Below are 21,616 nucleotides of genomic sequence, written 5' to 3' on the forward strand. Positions count from 1 at the left end.
AAGTCTTATATTCAGCAGTTTTGGTGGTTTATTAAAAGATTGTTTCATATTCTTTTATCATTGTCTCTTAGGATAGTTTGACACCATTCAAAAGATTGTTGTGAATTGTCAATAGAGTCAGTGGCTGTCTTATCAAGCATGTGTTTCAGAAGATATAGATAATCAGCAGAAGAAGGAGCACCAAATAATTAATTACTTTTTATGCCATCAGAAAGCACAGATGACACATTTAAACTATTTGACATTCATGGATTTCCAGGCCTTGGTGTACCCTACAAACTTCCACTTCTGTTTAAGAAGACTGTTACCATTCCTAAGTTGAAAGCTAACATGGATCCCTCAAAGCATCTACTTCTATTTGTCTATGTATGTTCATCTTTTCAAATGCATTCTTATCATATTATGGGTCTATAAAACATTTAACATCTAAAACATCTTGCTTTTGACCTGTAGGAAAAATAGTATAACATTAAAAAAAAAATTGAGGCCAATATTGCAAAGGTAAATTATAAATAGTTGAACCCATATAGCCTACTTTGACTGTCTTTATCAGATACTTAATGTCAAAACTGACTTTTGGTCTGAACATATATCTTCTGCCTTAATTCCTTAGCTCATCTCGTGAGTGAGCACATTTAGATGTGCACTGACACACTCCAAAGTAACCCCACAATCTATATGCAGCATGCTAGGGTATTCACAGCTCAAGCCTGCTGGAAGATGTAATAAATTGTAATAAATGTATAAATAAAAATAGTATGCTAAAGGTACCAAAGAAATGCTTATGGCTCACAGGATAGGATCAGATATAGAGAAATATGTTTAGTACAAGTTTCTGTTTTGTATTTAAAGTCAGTGCAATTTTTAGAACAACAAAAAAGGTAATCAAGTAAATCCTCTAGGTATAATCATTTGACAGTTTTTTCATAAAAAAAGCACGTATCATAGATGTCTAAGTATAGTCATTTACCTTTGGACTTGCCTCCTTTTCATGGAAGCAAGTTCCATGAAACTTGCTTTCCAAATTTCCCAAACTACCTCCCAAATTTCATTTTTCATGTTCAGACATGACTGTGAAAAAAACCCTGTTGCCTCAGTAACAAATGAACATACCTTTCATGCATGTAGTCAACTCCCAGCAACAGCTGGATAAACCATTCTATTATCTGACTCTCTGGAAAGGTTTTTCCAGCTTCTTTATATTCTTGAATTTTACAGTCCAGATCTCGACCCTGAAACAAAACAGTGTGTGTGTGTATATACATATATTTATGTTTCCATTAAGGGCTTCCCTGGTGGCTCAGAGGTTAAAGCATCTGCCTCCAATGCTGGAGACCTGGGTTTGATTCCTGGGTCGGGAAGATCCCCTGGAGAAGGAAATGGCAACCCACTCCAATATTCTTGCCTGGAGAATCCCATGGACAGAGGAGCCTGGCGGGCTACAGTCCATGGAGTCGCAAAGAGTCGGACACAGCTGAGTGACTTCACTTTCACTTTCAGTTATTAATACTATCACTGCAAGACCTCTCAACTTGGCCAAAAGCTGCCAGCCTCTGGAGCCCTCTTCTTAACTAGGCATCCCCTTTGGTCAAAAAAGACTTCAACAAATGTTAACGTATTTCTAACAGCTCGAAGTCACATTCCTAGGATGACCATAGTCCCCCATAATGTGCCTGTTTGAGAAAACTCAAGGCTGCCAAAAAAAATTGTTCCAGCCACACCTCAAGATGGAGCCCCTGTTCCCTACTCACTGGGGAGGGCAGGAGCCCAACTTCAATAAGTGCCAGCTAGCAAAATCAAATGGTTCGGAGGAACCAACTGCCTTCCCACTTTCTGAGTCATATTTCAGCTCCCTGAATGCTTAGGCCCCCTGCCTGCATTCCCTCCTCTGCCTCCACTCCATTGTTGTTCAGTCACTATGGCATGTCCAACTCTTTGTGACCCTATGGACTGCACCACACCAGACTTCCCTGTCCTTCACTATCTCCCAGAGTTTGCTCAAATTCATGCCCATTGAGTAGGTGATGCCATCCAACCATCTCATCTTTTGCCACCCTCTTCTCTGGCCCTGAATCTTAGGGTCAGCATTAGGGTCTTTTCCAGTGAGTCAGCTCTTTCCATCAGGTCGCCAAAGTACTGGAGCTTCAGCTTCAGCATCAGTCCTTCCAATGAATATTTAGGGTTGTCTGGTTTGATCTCCCTGCAGTCCAAGGGACTCTCAAGAGTCTCCTCTAGCACCACAGTTGAAAAGCATCAGTTCTTCAGCGCTCAGCCTTCTTTATGGTCCAACTTTCAAATTCATATATGACTACTGGAAAACCACAGCTTTGACTATAGGGACCTTTGTCAGCACTGTGTCCATTTTATGTGGACTTTATCCATTCCATTACTCTCCCTTTAAATTGCCTACTCACTTCGTGCACAGCACAGCAGAGCTCAGTTCTTTCTACTCCCATCAGTGTTTACTGAAGAAACTCTGTATTTAGCACTTTGTCTCACGCCAGAACAAAATTCTTCTAAAGGGTATTAGCTTTTATTATATTACCTAAATATTTCCTAAAAATTGTTTTTATTATGTTACATTACATATTAATATGTACCCACATAAAACTAGGAATAATTCCCTTATGCTTAGAATTTTACATAACTATAAACCCCCCAGAAAAACATCTATTTCTGTTTTATTGACTATGCCAAAGCCATTGACTGTGTGGATCACAATAAACTGTGGAAAATTCTTAAACAGATGGAAATACCAGACCATCTGACCTGTCTCTTGAGAAACCTATATGCAGGTCAGGAAGCAACAGTTAGAACTGGACATGGAACAACAGACTGGTTCCAAATAGGAAAAGGAGTACGTCAGGGCTGTGTATTGTCACCCTGCTTATTTAACTTATATGCAGAGTACATCATGAGAAACTCTGGGTTGGAAGAAACACAAGCTGGAATCAAGATTGCTGCAAGAAATATCAATAACCTCAGATATGCAGATGACACCACCCTTATGGCAGAAAGGGAAGAGGAACTAAAAAACCTCTTGTTGAAAGTGAAGGAGGAGAGTGAAAAGTTGGCTTAAAGCTCAACATTCAGAAAACGAAGATCATGGCATCTGGTCCCATCACTTCATGGGAAGTAGATGGGGAAACAGTGGAAACAGTGTCAGACTTTATTTTTGGGGGCTCCAAAATCACTGCAGATGGTGATTGCAGCCATGAAATTAAAAGATGCTTACTCCTTGGAATAAAAGTTATGACCAACCTAGACAGCATATTTAAAAGCAGAGACATTACTTTCCCAACAAAGGTCCGTCTAGTCGAAGCTATAATAATAATATAATTGACACTTCAAAGTGAAATGTCAAAAGAAGGGTGTACACAAACACTCTTCTCAGGTAGACACATAAGAATAACAAATGTACTAGTTTTTAGCATTAAGCAAAGGACATATTCTACTGACAAGAGGACAGAATGCCAAAAAATTAAATTAATTGGAGAGCTGGGTCTTATTCTCCTTAAGTTATTCCCCACCCTGAAGTTTTCATTCTGCATGTTTATCTGTAAGAAAAGCTATTTGTCTTGTATTTACTTTGTTCTTTAATAAACACTCTGTAGATTTTCTTAGGATTTAATTAAGGTGGTCAAACCACTCACAAATTAAGACACAAGGAATTTCATACAAAAAGAAAGAAACCATTTTTTGTGAAGTAGTCTGGTTTTAATTGAGCAATATGAAAAGCATTTATTTCTTTTGCTAAGCCATCATCGAAGTAAAAATCAAATGTTTTGGATGAAATGTCACAGTTTGGTTTCACAAGTTCTTATTACAGTATCTGTAGGCCCGTTCTGTTTCCTTGACTTTGTATTTGAGAAATATTTAACAATGACTTTTATTGCTAAAGCCACTCTAATGAGAAGGTTCAAGGAGACTTTAACTTGAGCCAATATTAATGTTGTTCTAAGTCTATGCCACAGACAGAAAATGTTTTCCTTCACTAACGTCATCCCCTTGAAAGTTTCAATAAAAGCCCTGATGTTAAATTCTAAGATTTCAAATATCTGTAACCCAAAATGTGCCATTTGATGGATTAATGGTCTTGCCTCCTTCCACCATCCAAGTTAACCAACATGAGATTGAAATGCCAAAACCTTGAAGAAATGAAGAGCAACTCAAATACAGTGTCTAAACTCCATCTTTGATTGCCATTAAAAAGTTTTAAATCTTAAAAGGATTTCATTTTAAAAGTTAATCTGTTTTTTTAAGTCATCAATAGAAGCACTTCTATCCGGTTTAAAGGAGGGAGGAGAGCCTTCTCAGAGCCGAATACAATGCAACTGCAATGTTCAGAGCATACACAAAGGGCAAAATAATCTCAGAATTTCAGGGCTAGAAGCAGTTTGAAAAATTGTTCTGCCCTACTTCTTCATTTTAAAATGAAAGAGCTGCCCCTGATTAATTTTCTGGGCTGACATCTTAAGATTCAGCTCCCTCATACTCTACATCACTCCCTCACACTCTACATCTCCTTTAAATAATGTTCTGACACATCCTTCCGGGAGGCCTCAAAATTTTGCATGTGTCAGACACATCCAAGTAGAGTGTTTAAAATGTATATTCCTGGGCTGTATCAACAGAGGCTCTGATTTGGTAAATTAGGAGAGAACCAAAGAATTGTGTATTTTTAACAAGCATCCTAAGTGACTTTGGGACAGGTTATAGACCACACTTTAAGAAAAGGCTGTTAGATAATAACACAGATGGGCCAAATATCTCACCTACTAAGGGGAACATTTTGTCCAATAGTTTGAAAATTTTCAAAGGCAAAAGATGTATTTCAGAAAGTCAATGTTGAATAAGATTTTATAATCATATGCTTTTAAATCTGTAAATGGAGTTCATAAAAAGTGGGGAAGATGTCAAATCATGTTATGTTCTTAAACGCAAAATAAGGAGACCCAGTTTCTAAATGGTTACTAAAGAATACCTTGTAGTATCATGCTGCTTATGTCTGATAATATAACTGAGCACTCTTGGGTTTAGTTGCCAATCTTCTTCCAAATGCTTTTAGTGTACGTTTCTTCCTGCTGAGGTAAATGTACATGAATTGGAATAAAATGATACAACTTACTTTTTCTTAAGAAGTGACATAAAATAATGCTTTTATCTATAAATGTGATGCCAAAGTCCACATACTTTCTACTTTCAAACCCTATATAGTCTCCTATTGATAGAAAATATAATAATTAATTAAATCATCATTACATTAAGACATATTTGTGTATTCAAATTGATACACATGTATTTCTGTGTGTATGCATATGCATGAATTATATAAATAGAGGTAGATAAAGACACAAAACATAAGTGAGAATAAGCCAAGGGAAGGAGCAGCTTTCATGTGCAACATGATAACCTGGTGAGCATGTGCACTGTGAGATGACTGCCACAGTCAAGTTGATTGACACATCCAATATCTCAGATGGCTCCTGTGTGCATGCATCTGTGTGTGTGTGTGTGTGTGTGTGTGTGTATGCACATGCATGTGTGTTGAGAGCACTTAAGATCTATTCTCTTGACAAATTTCAGGTGTACACTGCAGTATTGCAAAGTGTTATTTTCATATTTTGCATAATGCACAAAGACAGGCTTGATTACTGTGGCTGTGTTAAAATCTATCTTTAGTTTAGAGCCACCATCTGAAACATGTTTGGTTAGCACTGCTGATATGAACAATAAAACAACCCAACTATATTAGTTCACATCCAGGTAGAAAGAGATAATTTCATGTTTGGGAAGATAGGAACCATGAACTAGTTGGTTGACTCCATTAAATATTAAGGGAGGAACAGGAGTAAGCCAAGTAAGAAAAAAAAAGAGCACTTTCCCTGTTCCCCTGTGACCCTGGTCCTGCTCTGGATGAGATCCAACATTCCAGACATGAGATTGCCAGAAAATCACTCCACCTCTCCAGAGTCCCATTTCCTCATCTACAAAATATAACTAAGAAATAAGAACAAAATTCTAGCAATCAGAATCCAACAATACATTAAAAAGATCATACACCATGACCAAGTGGGCTTTATCCCAGGCACGCAAGGATTCTTCAATATCCGCAAATCAATTAATGTAATTCACCACATAACAAATTGAAAAATAAAAGCCATATGATTATCTCAATAGATGCAGAGAAAGCCTTTGACAAAATTCAACATAGATTTATGATAAAAAGTCTCCAGAAAGCAGAAATAGAAGGAACATACTTCAACATAATAAAAGCTATATATGACAAACCCACAGCAAACATTATCCTCAATGGTGAAAAATTGAAAGCATTTCCCCTAAAGTCAGGAACAAGACAAGGGTGCCCACCCTCACCATTACTATTCAACATAGTTTTGGAAGTTTTGGCCACAGCAATCAGAGCAGAAAAAGAAATAAAAGGAATCCAAGTTGGAAAAGAAGAAATAAAACTCTCACCGTTTGCAGATGACATGATCCTCTACATAGAAAACCCTAAAGATTCCACCAGAAAATTACTAGAGCTAATTGATGAATATAGTAAAGTTGCAGGATATAAAATTAACACACAGAAATCCCTTGCATTCCTATACACTAATAATGAGAAAATAGAAAGAAATTAAGGAACAATTCCATTCACCATTGCAACAAAAAGAATAAAATACTTAGGAATATACCTACCTAAAGAAACTAAAGACCTATATATAGAAAACTACAAAACACTGGTGAAATAAATCAAAGAGGACACTAATAGATGGAGAAATATACCATGTTCATGGATCAGAAGAATCAATATAGTGAAAATGAGTATACTACCCAAAGCAATCTACAGATTCAATGCAATCCCTATCAAGCTACCAATGGTAGTTTTCACAGAGCTAGAACAAATAATTTCAAAATTTGTATGGAAATACAAAAAACCTCGAATAGCCAAAGCAATCTTGAGAAAGAATGGAATTGGAGGAATCAACTTGCCTGACTTCAGGCTCTACTACAAAGCCACAGTCATCAGGACAGTATGGTACTGGCACAAAGACAGAAATATAGATCAAAGGAACAAAATAGAAAGCCCAGAGATAAACCCACGCACCTATGGACACCTTATCTTTGACAAAGGAGGCAAGAATATACAATGGATTAAAGACAATCTCTTTAACGAGTGGTGCTGGTAAAGCTGGTCAACCACTTGTAAAAGAATGAAACTGGAATACTTTCTAACACCATACACAAAAATAAACTCAAAATGGATTAAAGATCTAAACATAAGACCAGAAACTATAAAACTCTTAGAGGAGAACATAGGCAAAACACTCTCCGACATAAATCACAGCAGGATCCTCTATGACCCACCTCCCAGAATATTGGAAATAAAAGGAAAAATAAACAAATGGGACCTAATCAAAATTAAAAGCTTCTGCACAACAAAGGAAACTATAAGCAAGGTGAAAAGACAGCCTTCAGAATGAGAGAAAATAATAGCAAATGAAGCAACTGACAAACAACTAATCTCAAAAATATACAAGCAACTCCTGCAGCTCAATTCCAGAAAAATAAATGACCCAATCAAAAAATGGGCCAAAGAACTAAATAGACATTTCTCCAAAGAAGACATACAGATGGCTAACAAACACATGAAAAGATGCTCAACATCACTCATTATCAGAGAAATGCTAATCAAAACCACAATAAGGTACCATTTCACGCCAGTCAGAATGGCTGCAGTCCAAAAGTCTACAAGCAATAAATGCTGGAGAGGGTGTGGAGAAAAGGGAACCCTCTTACACTGTTGGTGGGAATGCAAACTGGTATAGCCACTATGGAGAATGGTGTGGAGATGCCTTAAAAAACTGGAAATAGAACTGCCATATAACCCAGCAATCCCGCTGCTGGGCATACACACCAAGGAAACCAGAATTGAAAGAGACACGTGTACCCCAATGTTTATCGGAGCACTGTTTATAATAGCCAGGACATGAAAGCAACCTAGATGTCCATCAGCAGATGAATGGATAAGAAAGCTGTGGTACATATACGCAAGGAGTATTACTCAGCCATTAAAAAGAATACATTTGAATCAGTTCTAATGAGGTGGATGAAACTGGAGCCGATTATACAGAGTGAAGTAAGCCAGAAAGAAAAACACCAATACAGTATACTAACGCATATATATGGAATTTAGAAAGATGGTAATGATAACCCTGTATGCAAGACAGCAAAAGAGACACAGATGTATAGAACAGTCTTATGGACTCTGTGGGAGAGGGAGAGGGTGGGATGATTTAGGAGAGTGGCATTGAAACATGTATAATATCATATAAGAAACGAATCGCCAGTCCAGGTTCGATGCAGGATTAGGATGCTTGGGGCTGGTGCACTGGGATGACCCAGAGGGAAGGTACAGAGAGGGAGTGGGGAGGGGGGTTCAGGATGGGGAACATGTGTACACCCGTGGTGGATTCATGTTGATGTATGGCAAAACCATTAAATACTGTAAAGTAATTAGCCTCCAATTAAAATAAATAAATTTAAATTAAAAAAAAAAAAAGAATCTACTTCTCTTTGAAAAAGAATGGGGCATGGTTAGAGGACACAGGAGCCAATTTGAAGAAGCCCCACCAGCCAAAGCTGTGCCAAATTAAGAAACAAAATAATAATGATAGCATCGGGCAATAACCCATAGAATAAAATAAATATCCACGAGTCCATACTGATATGAATAATTGAATAAAGACATCAACGGAGGGGAAGGAACAATGGGATAGCTCTTTCTAACAGAAGAACCCTAATTAGTAAATGTAGAAAGAATGAGGAAAATTCATAATCACAATTAGGCAAACATAACAGTATAGCAGCTCCAGGCAACTACCACTAAAAAAAAATGCAAATATCAGGGCATGAAAGTTTGAAAAGAAATAATAGGACAGAAAGTTGCTCAGGGAACCAGAAGAACAAGACGGGGTAATTTTCATGAATAAGAGCACCCAGCTAATGGCCTGAGTAGAAAACCACACCAACCAGCAGGGCCCGCCAGATTCCCCCCTCACCAGCTACCCCCTCCCCCATCCCCCGCCCTGTTCACAGCTGAGCCTTATCTTTGCTCAGTGATCCATAAATGCTGACTCAGTTTTCATTTATGACTCTGCCTTTCTGTTTCTACACTGGCCATCCTCCCTTTTTTGCAGTTCTCTGCCCTGGCATCCCATTAGATCACCTGGAGAGCTTTCAAAAGTCCTTCTGGGTCATACCCCAGATCAATTAAATCAGACTTTCTGGATGAGGGCTTCAGCCCTCAGGAGTTTTGAAAGCTTTCCAGATGATTCCAAAGTGCAACCAAGGTTGAGCACTACCACTATATTGATATAATTTTTATTTAGCCATGTTAATATCACAGTTGAGGAAAAAGACAAGTCCAACCTTCTCTGCTTTCTGGCAAAGTGATTTCAACATATATTACAGATAGAAGGACGCAGTATTTAATCTTTTACACATCGGCACTTGACAGAAATGAGGTGGGAAGCAGCTGGAAGCAAATGGTAAAGAATTCGTCAAAAGGAAAGAAATTTCCTGAGTACTAACTCTTTGTGGCTCACTACACGGGCTCATGATGCGACACAAAAATGAATTAGAAAAAGATCAGTCCCACATGCTGAGAGTCTAAGATGGATTATACTATGTATAATGTGCTAAGTGTCACCCAGCTGAAACGCTATGAGACTCAGGGATTGAATGAGGGGTGATTTTCAGCCAGGAGATAACAGGAGTCTTTGTAGAGGGGGTGGCATTTCACAGGACCTGGGAGAATGGGTGGGAAGTGAAAACTTGGAGCCAGGAGGAAGGATGTTGTGAAAGGGCAGAGATAAAGAAGTGTGAGACTGTGGAGAGGAGGCAGGGGACAGCAGGTAGTCCCATTTCCCGGGCTGGAAGAGAATAAAGACACCGATATTTGAAATATCCTGTCACTTTTGTAGTTTGGGTACTATTCCCCATTGAAGATTTGGTTACATCTTGACAGGAACTTGTGAGAATCAGGTTATTTGCTTTTTACATTCATAACTGGTCTTCCCTGGTGGTTCCATGATAAAGAATCTGCCTGCAATGTAGGAGACTCAGGTTCAATCCCTAGGCCAGGAAGATCCCCTAGAAAAGGAAATGGCAACCCACTCCAGTATTCTTACCTGGGAAATTCCATGGACAGAGAAGCCTGGCAGGCTATAGTCCCTGGGGTCACAAACAGCCAAACACCACGTTGAACTAAGCAACAACACAACACTCATAACCTGATGTGACGAGTCCAAAGCTCTGGGTGGTGAATATAAGGGGCCTCGTGAATGCATTTATATGTATTTCAGTCTTGAAAGGCCTCAGATTAAATTACAGAGGAGGAAACTTGGAGATTAAAAAACACCAGCTATTTCAATGGTGATAACATTCCCTATGAGGTGCAAGTCTGGCCATCTGCCATTTCCAATATTATTACTTTACCTCAATAAAAAGAGGATAATACCAGGCTTCTGTGAGTTAAGATGAAGTTTGGGTGTGAAGATGAGAAATATCTCGGTTAGCAAGGAGAAACAGCGACCCACACGTCGTCATCCCTCCGAGTCACAAGCTGACAGCTCAGCAGGTGGAGCCAGGAAGCCCCGCAGCTGTTCCCTGGCTGCTGGCCAAGGCCATTACCATGGCAACGCCCCTGGGGTGGGAGGGGCAGCTTAGCCTGCGGAAACCACCAGTATTTAAAAAGTAACACAAATGATCCTGGATTGGATCCTGCGGGAGAAAAAAATTCCTATAGAAATGTCCTTTTTAAAGATATAATTGGGACAGATGGGCTCAATTTGAGTGTGAACTGTGGGTTAGATGGGTGTTTCCCAAATTTCAGTGTGCTTCAGGCTCACCTGGTGGGCTTGGCAAAACACAGATGGCCAGACCCGGCCCCCAGAGTTTACAGATTCATTACGGCTGAGGTGGAAGCTAACAATCTGTGTTTCTCACTAAAGATTCCGAGTGATGCTGATGCTGCTGGTATGGGGTCGCACAGAATCACCGTATGACACACTGGCATTGCATCAATGTTCACTTCCTGAGTTTGATCTTTTTACTGTCGTTATGTTAAGGAAATATCCTTAGTCTTAGAAAACACTCACAGGAGGATTTAGGACAAAGGGGCAACGGGTCTGCAACCTACTGCCAAGTGGTTCAGGAAAAAAGTAGATGAACAGAATAATAAAGCAAATGTGGGAAATAACAACTGGTAAACCTGGATGAAATTAAAGGACACTTACCCCTTGGAAGAGAAGTTATGACCAACCTAGACAGCATGTTAAAAAGCAGAGACATTACTTTGGCAACAAAGGTCCATCTAGTCAAAGCTATGGTTTTTCCAGTAGTCATGTATGGATGTGAGAGTTGGACTATAAAGAAAGCTGAGCGCCGAAGAATTGATGCTTTTGAACTGTGGTGTTGGAGAAGACTCTTGAGAGTCCTTTAGACTGCAAGGAGATCCAACCAGTCCATCCTAAAGGAAATCAGTCCTGAATATTCATTGCAAGGGCTGATGCTGAAGCTGAAACTCCAATACTTTGGCCACCTGATGCAAAGAACTGACTCATTTAAAAAGACCCTGCTGGGAAAGATTGAAGGTGGAAGGAGAAGGGGACGAGAGGATGAGATGGTTAGATGGCATCACTGACTCGATGGACATGAGTCTGAGTAAACTCCAGGAGTTGGTGATGGACAGGGAGGCCTGGCGTGCTGCAGTCCATGGAGTCGCAAAGGGTCGGAAATGACTGGGAGACTGAACTGAACTGAACTGAAATTTGGATGGAGGATATATGGGAGTTCACTGTGTTTTGTAACTTTTCTAGTAGATCCAAATTACATTTAAATTAATAACTAAAAATTAATATAAGAAATAAAGTTATAGTTTATCATCAAGATCTGTTCAATATGGTAGCCACTACCTAAACATGGTTATTTACATTTAAATTAATTTAAATTAAATAAAGTTCAACATTCAGCTCCTCAACCACACTAGCCATACTTCATCAGGTGCTAAAGAGTCATGTGTGACTAAGCAACTACCATATTGGACAGCGCAAATATTGAGTGGAGAAGGCAATGGCACCCCACTCCAATACTCTTGCCTGGAAAATCCCATGGACGGAGGAGCCTGGTAGGCTACAGTCCATGGGGTCATAAAGAGTCGGACATGACTGAGTGACTTCACTTTCACTTTTCACTTTCATGCATTGGAGAAGGAAATGGCAACCCACTCCAGTGTTCTTGCCTGGAGAATCCCAGGGACGGGGGAGCCTGGTGGGCTTCTGTCTATGGGGTCGCACAGAGTCAGACACGACTGAAGTGACTTAGCAGCAGCAGCAGCAAATATTGAGCATTACCATCATCACACAAAGTTCCACTGAACAGTTCTCACTACAGTGGAAAATATTTTACAACTGAGAAAGTCTTTGTGGAAAATTCAGTGTGCTGAAAGCAGCAGCAGAGGTAGTAAAAGCAATAGGAGTCAGTTGTTTACCACAGAAGATAGTTTATTAACTGAATGGGGCAAAAAGAAAAAATGATTAAATTATGGCTGATGGATCACAGTGTAGCTGCATTTGTAAATCCCTGGATTTTGCTTGGATCAGTGGCATAATTGCTGGAGTAGGTGTTCTTAGCCACATTCTGTACACCTCATCATTTTACTGGTTTTCTTAACAATCCGTTGGATGAAGGATATATAATCACTCAAATGTTCTGGTTATTTTTCTTTTTTTCTCCTCCTTCTCCTTCAAGCAGAGGAGGAACAAGATTTGATGGGCAAACTCCCAACAAGGCTGTGCCAGGGAGACTGTCCTGAGGGGGAATAGCTAAGACCTGGACAGTATCAAATTTTCAAATATTCTAACTTGGCTACTGGTTTCATTTTGCATGACACACCAGCTACTGTGTAAAGCAAATCAAGGCTGAGTTTCGTTGCTATCTTTACTCCTTCCGAGTTGCTTCTCCTCCCTCTTCTTTTCTGCATCTCAAATACCCAGCACTCTCTGAGCCAAGCAGGCCTGCCACCCACTCTAAAGAGCAACTTCTTTCTTCCTAGCATCATTTCACTTGGGCTCCAGCAACATCCAGATGATGAACTGAACACATTCTAAACACAAGATTCTTTGTTGCATTTGACTTAGGCTAGCTCTCTGAATGTTCTGGGAGATACTTCCTGAGCAGGGTCAAGTTTGGACATTCTCTTTCTGACCCAACTCCTGTAACTCCCCTCTCTCTAGCCTCTCAGAAGTGAACACACAGACCCACATTACGCTGCACCTTGCCAGCCCCACCCCTGGCACCTTTCTCAGCAACTTCATATTCACTTGGGGCTCAGTAAAATGCACAACTATTATCACTTGGGGGAAACATGGAATGGCAGGGAAAACTGCAAACACCTGAAGCCATGAATCACAAGTCAGTTAACATGAAGACTTTTCATAGGGAGAATGAACTGTATTCCCACTTCCAAGTTTCCACTGGGGAAAATGAACCACAGAGCTAGAATCCAGGACTCCAGCAGTATCCCTCTGCTCTGCCCAGGCCTCTGTTATGGCTTTAAATGTCCATCTAATAATCGAACCATTGTAAGAGGCTTAAGGATACACCCCCCAATCCACACACACCAAAAAAATGCTGGATCATTTTTATGCAGCAATTCCTCCTTAAAAATACATCGATTCTGAGTTTTCCCCAAAAAAGAAACCCTTGGTCAGAAAACAGTTTGCCAGTTACATAGAGATGATTACTCTTAGCAGCAAGACACAATATCCCAGGTAATATTTTTATTCACTTTGTGGCTGGCTCATTCAACTTCTGAGATATCTCTTTACAGACACCTTTTTACTATGAAACAGATTTTTATTAAGACTTCAAAACCAGAAGGAGAGTCTCACCTCACAGTACTCTGTGATAATGCAGAACTTATCCTGCTCCACAAAGTTTGCATGGAACTTGACAATAGCTGGGTGATTCAGCTTGGAAAGGAGCTGGGCCTCTAAAGTGGCCTGCACAGTCTCATTTGGATTAAGTTCTCCAATACAGATTTCCTTCAGTACCTTTCTGCAGCAAAAAAAAAAAAAAAAAATTAATACATTTAGAACTAAAATAAAGAAAGCTGAGTGCCAAAGAATTCATTCTTTTGAACTATTGTGTTGGAGAAGACTCTTGAGAGTCCCTTGAACTCCAAGGAGATCCAACCAGTCCATCCTAAAGAAGATCAGCCCTGGGTGTTCACTGGAAGGACTGATGTTGAAGCTGAAACTCCAATACTTTGGCCACCTTATACAAAGAGCTGACTCATTAGAAAAGACCCTGATGATGGGGAAAATTGAGGGAAGGAGGAGAAGGGGACGACAGAGGATGAGATGGTTGGATGGCATCACCAACTCGATGGACATGGGTTTGGGTGAACTCCGGGAGTTGGCGATTGACAGGGAGGCCTGGCGTGCTGCGGTTCATGGTGTCACAGAGCTGGACGTGACTGAGTGACTAAACTGAACTGAGAACTAAAATACACATTTAAAGATATGGACAGTGTTACAGGACCATCTAATTAATGCCCAGGCCATAACCTACTCGGAGGTCTGCTCTGGCCTGTGACTCCTGGGGACCTGGCCTGCTTCTGTCCTAGTGGGGCCCTCTGCACCTGCCTCCCTCCCCTCTGCTCAAACCAGTGGAGCCAGAACTAAGCTTGAGTGGGCATGGCCGAGGTGGCTCTCCCTCAGCCGCTAGGTGTCTCCATTTCTCTTTGCCTCTCAGGACATCTCTATTTCTGTCTTTCTCCATCTCTTTGTATATTACCTGCATCTCCTTATCTGCTTTCCTGTTTCTGTCTGCTTTTCTATTTCTCTCATTATTCCTATCTTGGTGTTTCTCTTTCTCTCTCACACACTGTATATTAATGTATATATATATGTGTGTGTGTGAATATAATTATAAAATCCACTGTGTCTCTGCATCTGATTTTCTTTTTGACTCTCTCTTTTCCTCTCTGATTCTGCGTATAAATACACATGCTTCTCTTTGTCTCTCAGCTCTAATATTTTCCAAATCAACTCAATATCAGCAGAATCAATATCTGTTTATTTTCTTTTTAAAACTACCCTTAGCATGTGGTTTGTGGTTTAGTCACTAAGTCGTGTCCGACTCTTGCAATCCCATGGACTGTAGACTGCCAATCTCTGTCCGTGGGATTCTCCAGGCAAGAATACTGGAGTGGGTTGCCATTTCCTTCTCCAGGGGATCTTCCCGACCCAGGGATCGAACCCAGGTCTCCTGCATTGCAGGCAGACGCTTTACCGACTGAGCTATAAGGAAAGATCAGGGAAGACCTTTAGCATAGCATACTTTATTTAGGAGTATTTAGGAGCTACCAGTATTGAGGAGAAGAAAAAAATATAAAAACATTGACAGAGGTATTCAAGCATGTATAAATGGAACAAGAGCTCATCATCTCTCCAATTTATTAATTCAAAATTTGTGATAACTAATGAGGAGTGGACCAAAACATTATCTCTTCCCATCTACTGAAAGAAAGACTGATAAACAAACCAATTACAGTCCCACGGTGTAAACAGATTGCCAGGGAGAAGCACTTTAGCATACCAATTATGTGTGCAGACAGATTCCACTGATTAGAAGTGAGCCTTAGCTGTTCATTAAGATAAGTTCTGCAGGACCTGTACTAGAATACATTTTGTAATAATGTTATTTGAGAGCTTCTACCTATGCATATTAATGAAAATATATTTATAGTAGAAACTCTTAATTAAAGGCCCTATAACCAAATCCTAGATTAACCAGAGCTCTGCAGTCCTTTCTAACAGATGCCCAGGGCTGCCTTTGTTTGTACTGGGGATGCTGCAGCCAGCAGGCACTCTCTGGACCACCTTCCAGTTGAGATATGTGTTTACCCAAGTCACAGCGTCTATTCCCAAACTTGTTTGTGCCACTTGTACCCAGTATTATAAATCTGTAACCTAAATATGACAAACTGATGAAGGGTGAGTGAGTGTTGTCTCTGCTAGAAAAACTAGGTCAAATGTTTACCACAATGGTTAATAATGACAAGTTGCAAAAAAATTGCTGTTAAGTAACTGTTAAGACAGTTTTTAAATATTCATTTAAAAATGTAAAAATCTAGCATTCTGAACTGAGATTGCTAAATTTTCATTTCATTTTAAAGAAGGTAAACTTAGAAAACTTAATCAAGTTTATGCAAAAAAGATGAAGAGACCTCTCATGAGAGGACATTAGACATTGGCTGCACATCAAAAAATGAGAGAAAATGTACAATATTTTCCTTAAATTGGGTATAAATGTTTTAGTTATGTCATTTCATCATTTTAAAGTTGTTCCCTTATATAACCAAGGACCACCTCCAGTCACATCAGACAGGGGCTATCACATGGGTTTTCTTAGGTCTTAAACACCCTACTGGACCCCTACTTGATAATGGAGTAGATTCTAGAGAAATTTTTGCTGGGTATCATGTTCTATAGAGAGGCTGTTCTAGCAAGAATTTGGTTTAAAATGACCTCATGTTATTAACAGTGGCATCTCAAACTGTTGGTATAATAAAGGGGCTTGAAATGACGGATGCAGCTGTTCTCCTGTAATGCCTAAAGATGATGAAGCTGCAGCCAAATGACATCTTCATGGTGTTTTTCCAGTACTCACCATGTCCCAGCCAACTTGCAGTTGTAAAAGTCACAGTGGTTAACATGCATGGTGATACAAAGTCACACACAAACCTGCAGTATTCTCTTACTGGGAAGGAACAAATGCTATCCGAAGCTTTAAGATGCTTACTTTTTCCTTGCAAATAGCAACTACTGTGCAACAGAGCATGGGATTTTACATACATACTTAGATTTTATCTAAGCCCTATCTGGCAGCCTGATGATAAAGCATCAAATCTCATTTGTCCACAGTTTTGCAGACAAAGGAAGGGCTATCAAGGCAGGTAACATCTACTACAATCATCTTTAGCAGAAGCCAAGATATTTGACCTTTCTTACCTAAAACTGATGGAGGAAACTCATTGCGTGTCACATAGTGTGAGAGTCATATCAGCTGAGAAGAGCAAAGAAACCAAGTCAAGAAGCTTGCCCCTACTCAGTGACACTCAGTCTGTCAACCACTGCTAAGTAACATGACAGATATTTATTTTATCAGAACTTCAGCTATTTGGGAGAAACTTTTTAGCAGCTGCAAAGACAGGCACCCCCTCAGACTCACTAATTTTGTAAAGTTTCTGTTCTCTTTCCTGAGTGGCAATGTTTCTTTATAGGGAACTGACAAACTTTGGAGAGTGACTGGAAATCTGGATAACTACAGCTAATTTCACTCCTGTCAAATTGGCCCACTTTCCATATAAATGGGGTAGGTGATATCTTTGAGATCTTCAGGGTTGTTTTCCTCCAAATTTCCCTGTAGCCTTTCACATATTTCCCATTGAACAAGCAGCATAGGCTGTGTCAGGAAAAAGATGACACCACAAACCACAGAGAACTTGAGTCAAATTCCCAGCTTTTGATTCTCCAAGGAGAGACCAAGGCCAAAGAGAAAAGATCTGAAGGAGCCCCTGACCAATGGGATGAGGGTCCTCCCTGCCCGAAGTGAGAAAGAGACCCTCAGAACCAGATGGAGCAGGGGCAAGAACATTAGGTACACTGAGCCCTTGAAAAGAGTTCATGCTCCCCAAACTAGGTCCAGAGGAGGGGGCCAGGGACAGAACTTCCAGATAGGGAGGGGAGCCCCAGAGCAGAAGTCATGGCTGTCTTTCCAAAGCAGGAACTGCACACTTCTTTGTGTCCAGCAAGGGATAGGAGTGCAGGAAAGATCTTCAAGGGGCAAGTAAGTCAAACGGCCTAAGAACTCTGGAACCTCAGTGAGGAGTGCAGAAGCACCTCTGTGTGTCTGTGGTATAGTGCGCTCTGAGGATTTGTGACCCCTGCCCTTGGGTCTCTTGGAGAAGCCAACAGATCAGTGTGCACAAATGTGTGTCTATGTTTGTATTTTCTAAAACTTCAAACCGAAATGGGTTCTATAAAGTTAGGGTGAGCGATGTGTGAGGCCCTCCTGATTTAAGCTGCCATGACTCTCTAATTTGATCAGCAGCTACTGCACCCACTGAGGGCAAAGTCACAGGAAATAGATTTTAACCTCAGCTTAAATAAGAGAGTAACTTTTTGCTTTTTGAAAAAATTTAAATATTCACCTATTTAACAGATTATTCAATCTGCTTAGGACTTTCAAGAGTTTTCATCCATCTATTAAGGCAGCAATTATTTTAACTAATCCTTTCTTTAATGGTCAGCTCTTATTTTTCTAGTTCATAAGAAAATATAGCTTTATTATAGAAAAATCTGAAAACAAAACATAGATCACAATCCACCACAGAGATAATCAACATTAACAATTTTGTATATTTCATTCTCATCTTTTTGCTACACTTTTTTTTAACACTAGAGGCCAAGCAATTTAGACAATTTGCCTGCTATTTTCATGAGATGTTATTTTAGCAGACATCTGTCATGTTAGCTGCACAGCATCTTAGACAGCCTCCCTACACTGTAGTAGATCCCTGGGCTGTGGGGTCCTGCCTTCCACAGATAAAAGCAAACAGACAGCAAACAATTCCTGTATCTCCCGCCTGCCTTGAGTTGGGATGCCAATATGGGACATAGGTTCTGCCAGTCAATTGGACCAACCTGGGACCCTGCCTTGGGGGTGAGCTTGAGGGACAGGGTGAGCACAGGACCCTCCCACACACACCATCCTAAGAAATGGCATGGGCTTGGGGGCAGTGGTAGTGGGCCACTTCCATGGTGTGGTTCCAGCTGACGTCCCTGGAAATTTGGCCTTCACTAACCCCCAGCCCCCTCAGCTGTAAGAGCCATCTGTGTTCAGCACACATCCCCCTCTGCCTCCACTGCGTAGCGGGTGACTGCTCACATCCGCATCTGGAGTCCTGACCCACATGATTATGTGTCACAGAAGCACCGTGAGCTAGTCCCATACTAGCTCTTACTTTGAGATCATTAAAACTGAACCTCCAAAACTCTGATACATTTAGGTTAATTTTTGTTCCTTTCTGTCTGAAAACTTAGGATCTTCTGAGGGATTTAGGGACATTTATGGGTAGAAGGAAATTTGGAAAACTCAGCAGTGGCCACAGGACTAGAAAAGGTCAGCTTTCATTCCAATCCCAAAGAAAGGCAATGCCAAAGAATGCTCAAACTACCACACAGTTGCACTCATCTCACACGCTAGTAAAGTAATGCTCAAAATTCTCCAAGCCAGGCTTCAGCAATACGTGAACCATGAACTTCCAGATGTTCAAGCTGGTTTTAGAAAAGGCAGAGGAACCAGAGATCAAATTGCCAACATCTGCTGGATCATGGAAAAAGCAAGAGAGTTCCAGAGAAACATCTATTTCTGCTTTACTGACTATGCCAAAGCCTTTGACTGTGTGGATCACAATAAACTGTGGAAAATTCTGAAAGAGATGGGAATACCAGACCATCTGACCTGCCTCTTGAGAAATCTGTATACAGGTCAGGAAGCAACAGTTAGAACTGGACATGGAACAACAGACTGGTTCCAAATAGGAAAAGGAGTACATCAAGGCTGTATATTGTCACCCTGCTTATTTAACTTCTGTGCAGAGTACATCATGAGAAACGCTGGGCTGGAAGAAGCACAAGCTGGAATCAAGATTGCTAGGAGAAATATCAATAACCTCAGATATGCAGATGACACCACCCTTATGGCAGAAAGTGCAGAAAGGCAGAAAGCCTCTTGATGAAGGTGAAAGAGGAGAGTGAAAAAGTTGGCTTAAAGCTCAGCATTCAGAAAACGAAGATCATGGCATCCGGTCCCATCACTTCATGGGAAATAGACGGGGAAACAGTGGAAACAGTGTCAGACTTTATTTTGGGGGTTCCTAAATTACTGCAGATGGTGACTGCAGCCATGAAATTAAAAGACGCTTACTCCTTGGAAGAAAAGTTATGACCAAGCTAGATAGCATATTGAAAAGCAGAGACGTTACTTTCCTAACAAAGGTTCGTCTAGTCAAGGCTATAGTTTTTCCAGTGGTCATGTATGGATGTGAGAGTTGGACTGTGAAGAATGCTGAGCGCCGAACACTTGATGCTTTTGAACTGTGGTGTTGGAGAAGACTCTTGAGAGTCCCTTGGACTACAAGGAGATCCAACCAGTCCATTCTGAAGGGGATCAGCCCTGGGATTTCTTTGGAAGGAATGATGCTAAAGCTGAAACTCCAGTACTTTGGCCACCTCACGTGAAGAGTTGACTCATTGGAAAAGATTCTGATGCTGGGAGGGACTGGGCGCAGGAGGAGAAGGGGATGACAGAGGATGAGATGGCTGGATGGCATCACTGACTCAATGGACGTGAGTCTGCGTGAACTCCAGGAGTTGGTGATGGACAGGGAGGCCTGGCGTGCTGCGATTCATGGGGTCACAAAGAGTCGGACACGACTGAGCGACTAAACTGAACTGAACTTATGGGTAGAAGGATCATAAAAGTGGACAAACATCCTTTTAAAAGTTATTTAATCCCCTTTAAAATCTAAAAGGACATGAAAAATGGCAGAGTGATATTTATTCAAAAATAAAAAACGGAAAAGCCAGGAACTAAACATACCTAAAGAAGTAGCTGAAAAAAATTGTAGGTGTTAGTGAAGACTATACTACAGGTAGAATTTTATTTCATTGCAGTTGTTTTTCCTTTCCACAATTCAGAAACATTTTTAATGTCTATGGTCAGAGAAAACGATAAAATTATTTTACAGATCATCATCATATGCTATAATCTATGAGCTGCCTTTGCTTTTAACAATTAAATTCCTGACTCCAGTTGTTTCAGGGCAAAAACTCTGATTCATCCGGTCTTTTCCTCCCCACCCCTGATCACAGGCATGTTGCAGGTTTTGGACACAGAAGGGGCTCAAATGACATCACCATATATTGTGGGGACAGGTGAGCAGCAGACACCAGCACCTAGGGAGCAAAGTTCTTCTGCTGAGCTTGACTCCAGGGTCCACACAAGGCACCAGGCAGCCACTGCCAAATACCCTCACATCAAAAGTCCCACGTTTCTGTTATTTCACCGTCTATTGACTGCTATCAATATGCCAAACACAATGCCATGTCCTGGGGACACAAAGATGAAAAGGATAAAACAAAGATACAAAGATGGAAAGGACAAAACTCCTGCCCTCCAAGAAAGCTCAGAACCACAGGGAATGCCAACAAATGTAAAAATAGTTGAACAACTTCATGATAGATGCAATAATAGAGCCGGGGATGGGGGTGAGGACCTCTAACCCTCCTTTGAGAAAAGAAAAAAGACAAAATCTATAGACTGGAGCCCCAGGACATTCACTTTTGCACACAGAAACTACTTTGTAGTTAGCTGAATTGCCTTCTCCCCAGGTGGATTCCAAGTAGCATAAGACATGAATTCACCATTCTTTACTATTTGCCCTCTACAAACCTTGCCTGGAAAATCCCATGGACAGACG

At 40.6% G+C, this 21,616-nt stretch overlaps 1 protein-coding gene across 15 annotated transcripts in view; it reads right to left on the reverse strand.

Annotated features, from left to right (window-relative positions):
• Positions 1 to 21,616, reverse strand: part of NEK11 (NIMA related kinase 11) — a 282,360-nt gene that overhangs the window by 211,777 nt on the left and 48,967 nt on the right. For 13 of the 15 annotated variants that reach the window (XM_059889273.1, XM_059889277.1, XM_059889286.1 and 10 more), the window contains 2 exons: positions 13,956 to 14,121; positions 1,114 to 1,232 (listed from right to left, as the gene is read on the reverse strand). In XM_059889273.1, coding sequence (XP_059745256.1) covers positions 1,114 to 1,232; positions 13,956 to 14,121 — 285 coding nt within the window. Of the gene's footprint in view, positions 1 to 1,113; positions 1,233 to 13,955; positions 14,122 to 21,616 lie in introns of those variants that run through there. The other 2 variants (XM_059889282.1, XM_059889295.1) reach the window with 2 other exon arrangements.

The sequence above is a fragment of the Bos taurus genome, chromosome 1 (assembly GCF_002263795.3).
Source record: "Bos taurus isolate L1 Dominette 01449 registration number 42190680 breed Hereford chromosome 1, ARS-UCD2.0, whole genome shotgun sequence".
Lineage (NCBI taxonomy): Eukaryota > Metazoa > Chordata > Mammalia > Artiodactyla > Bovidae > Bos > Bos taurus.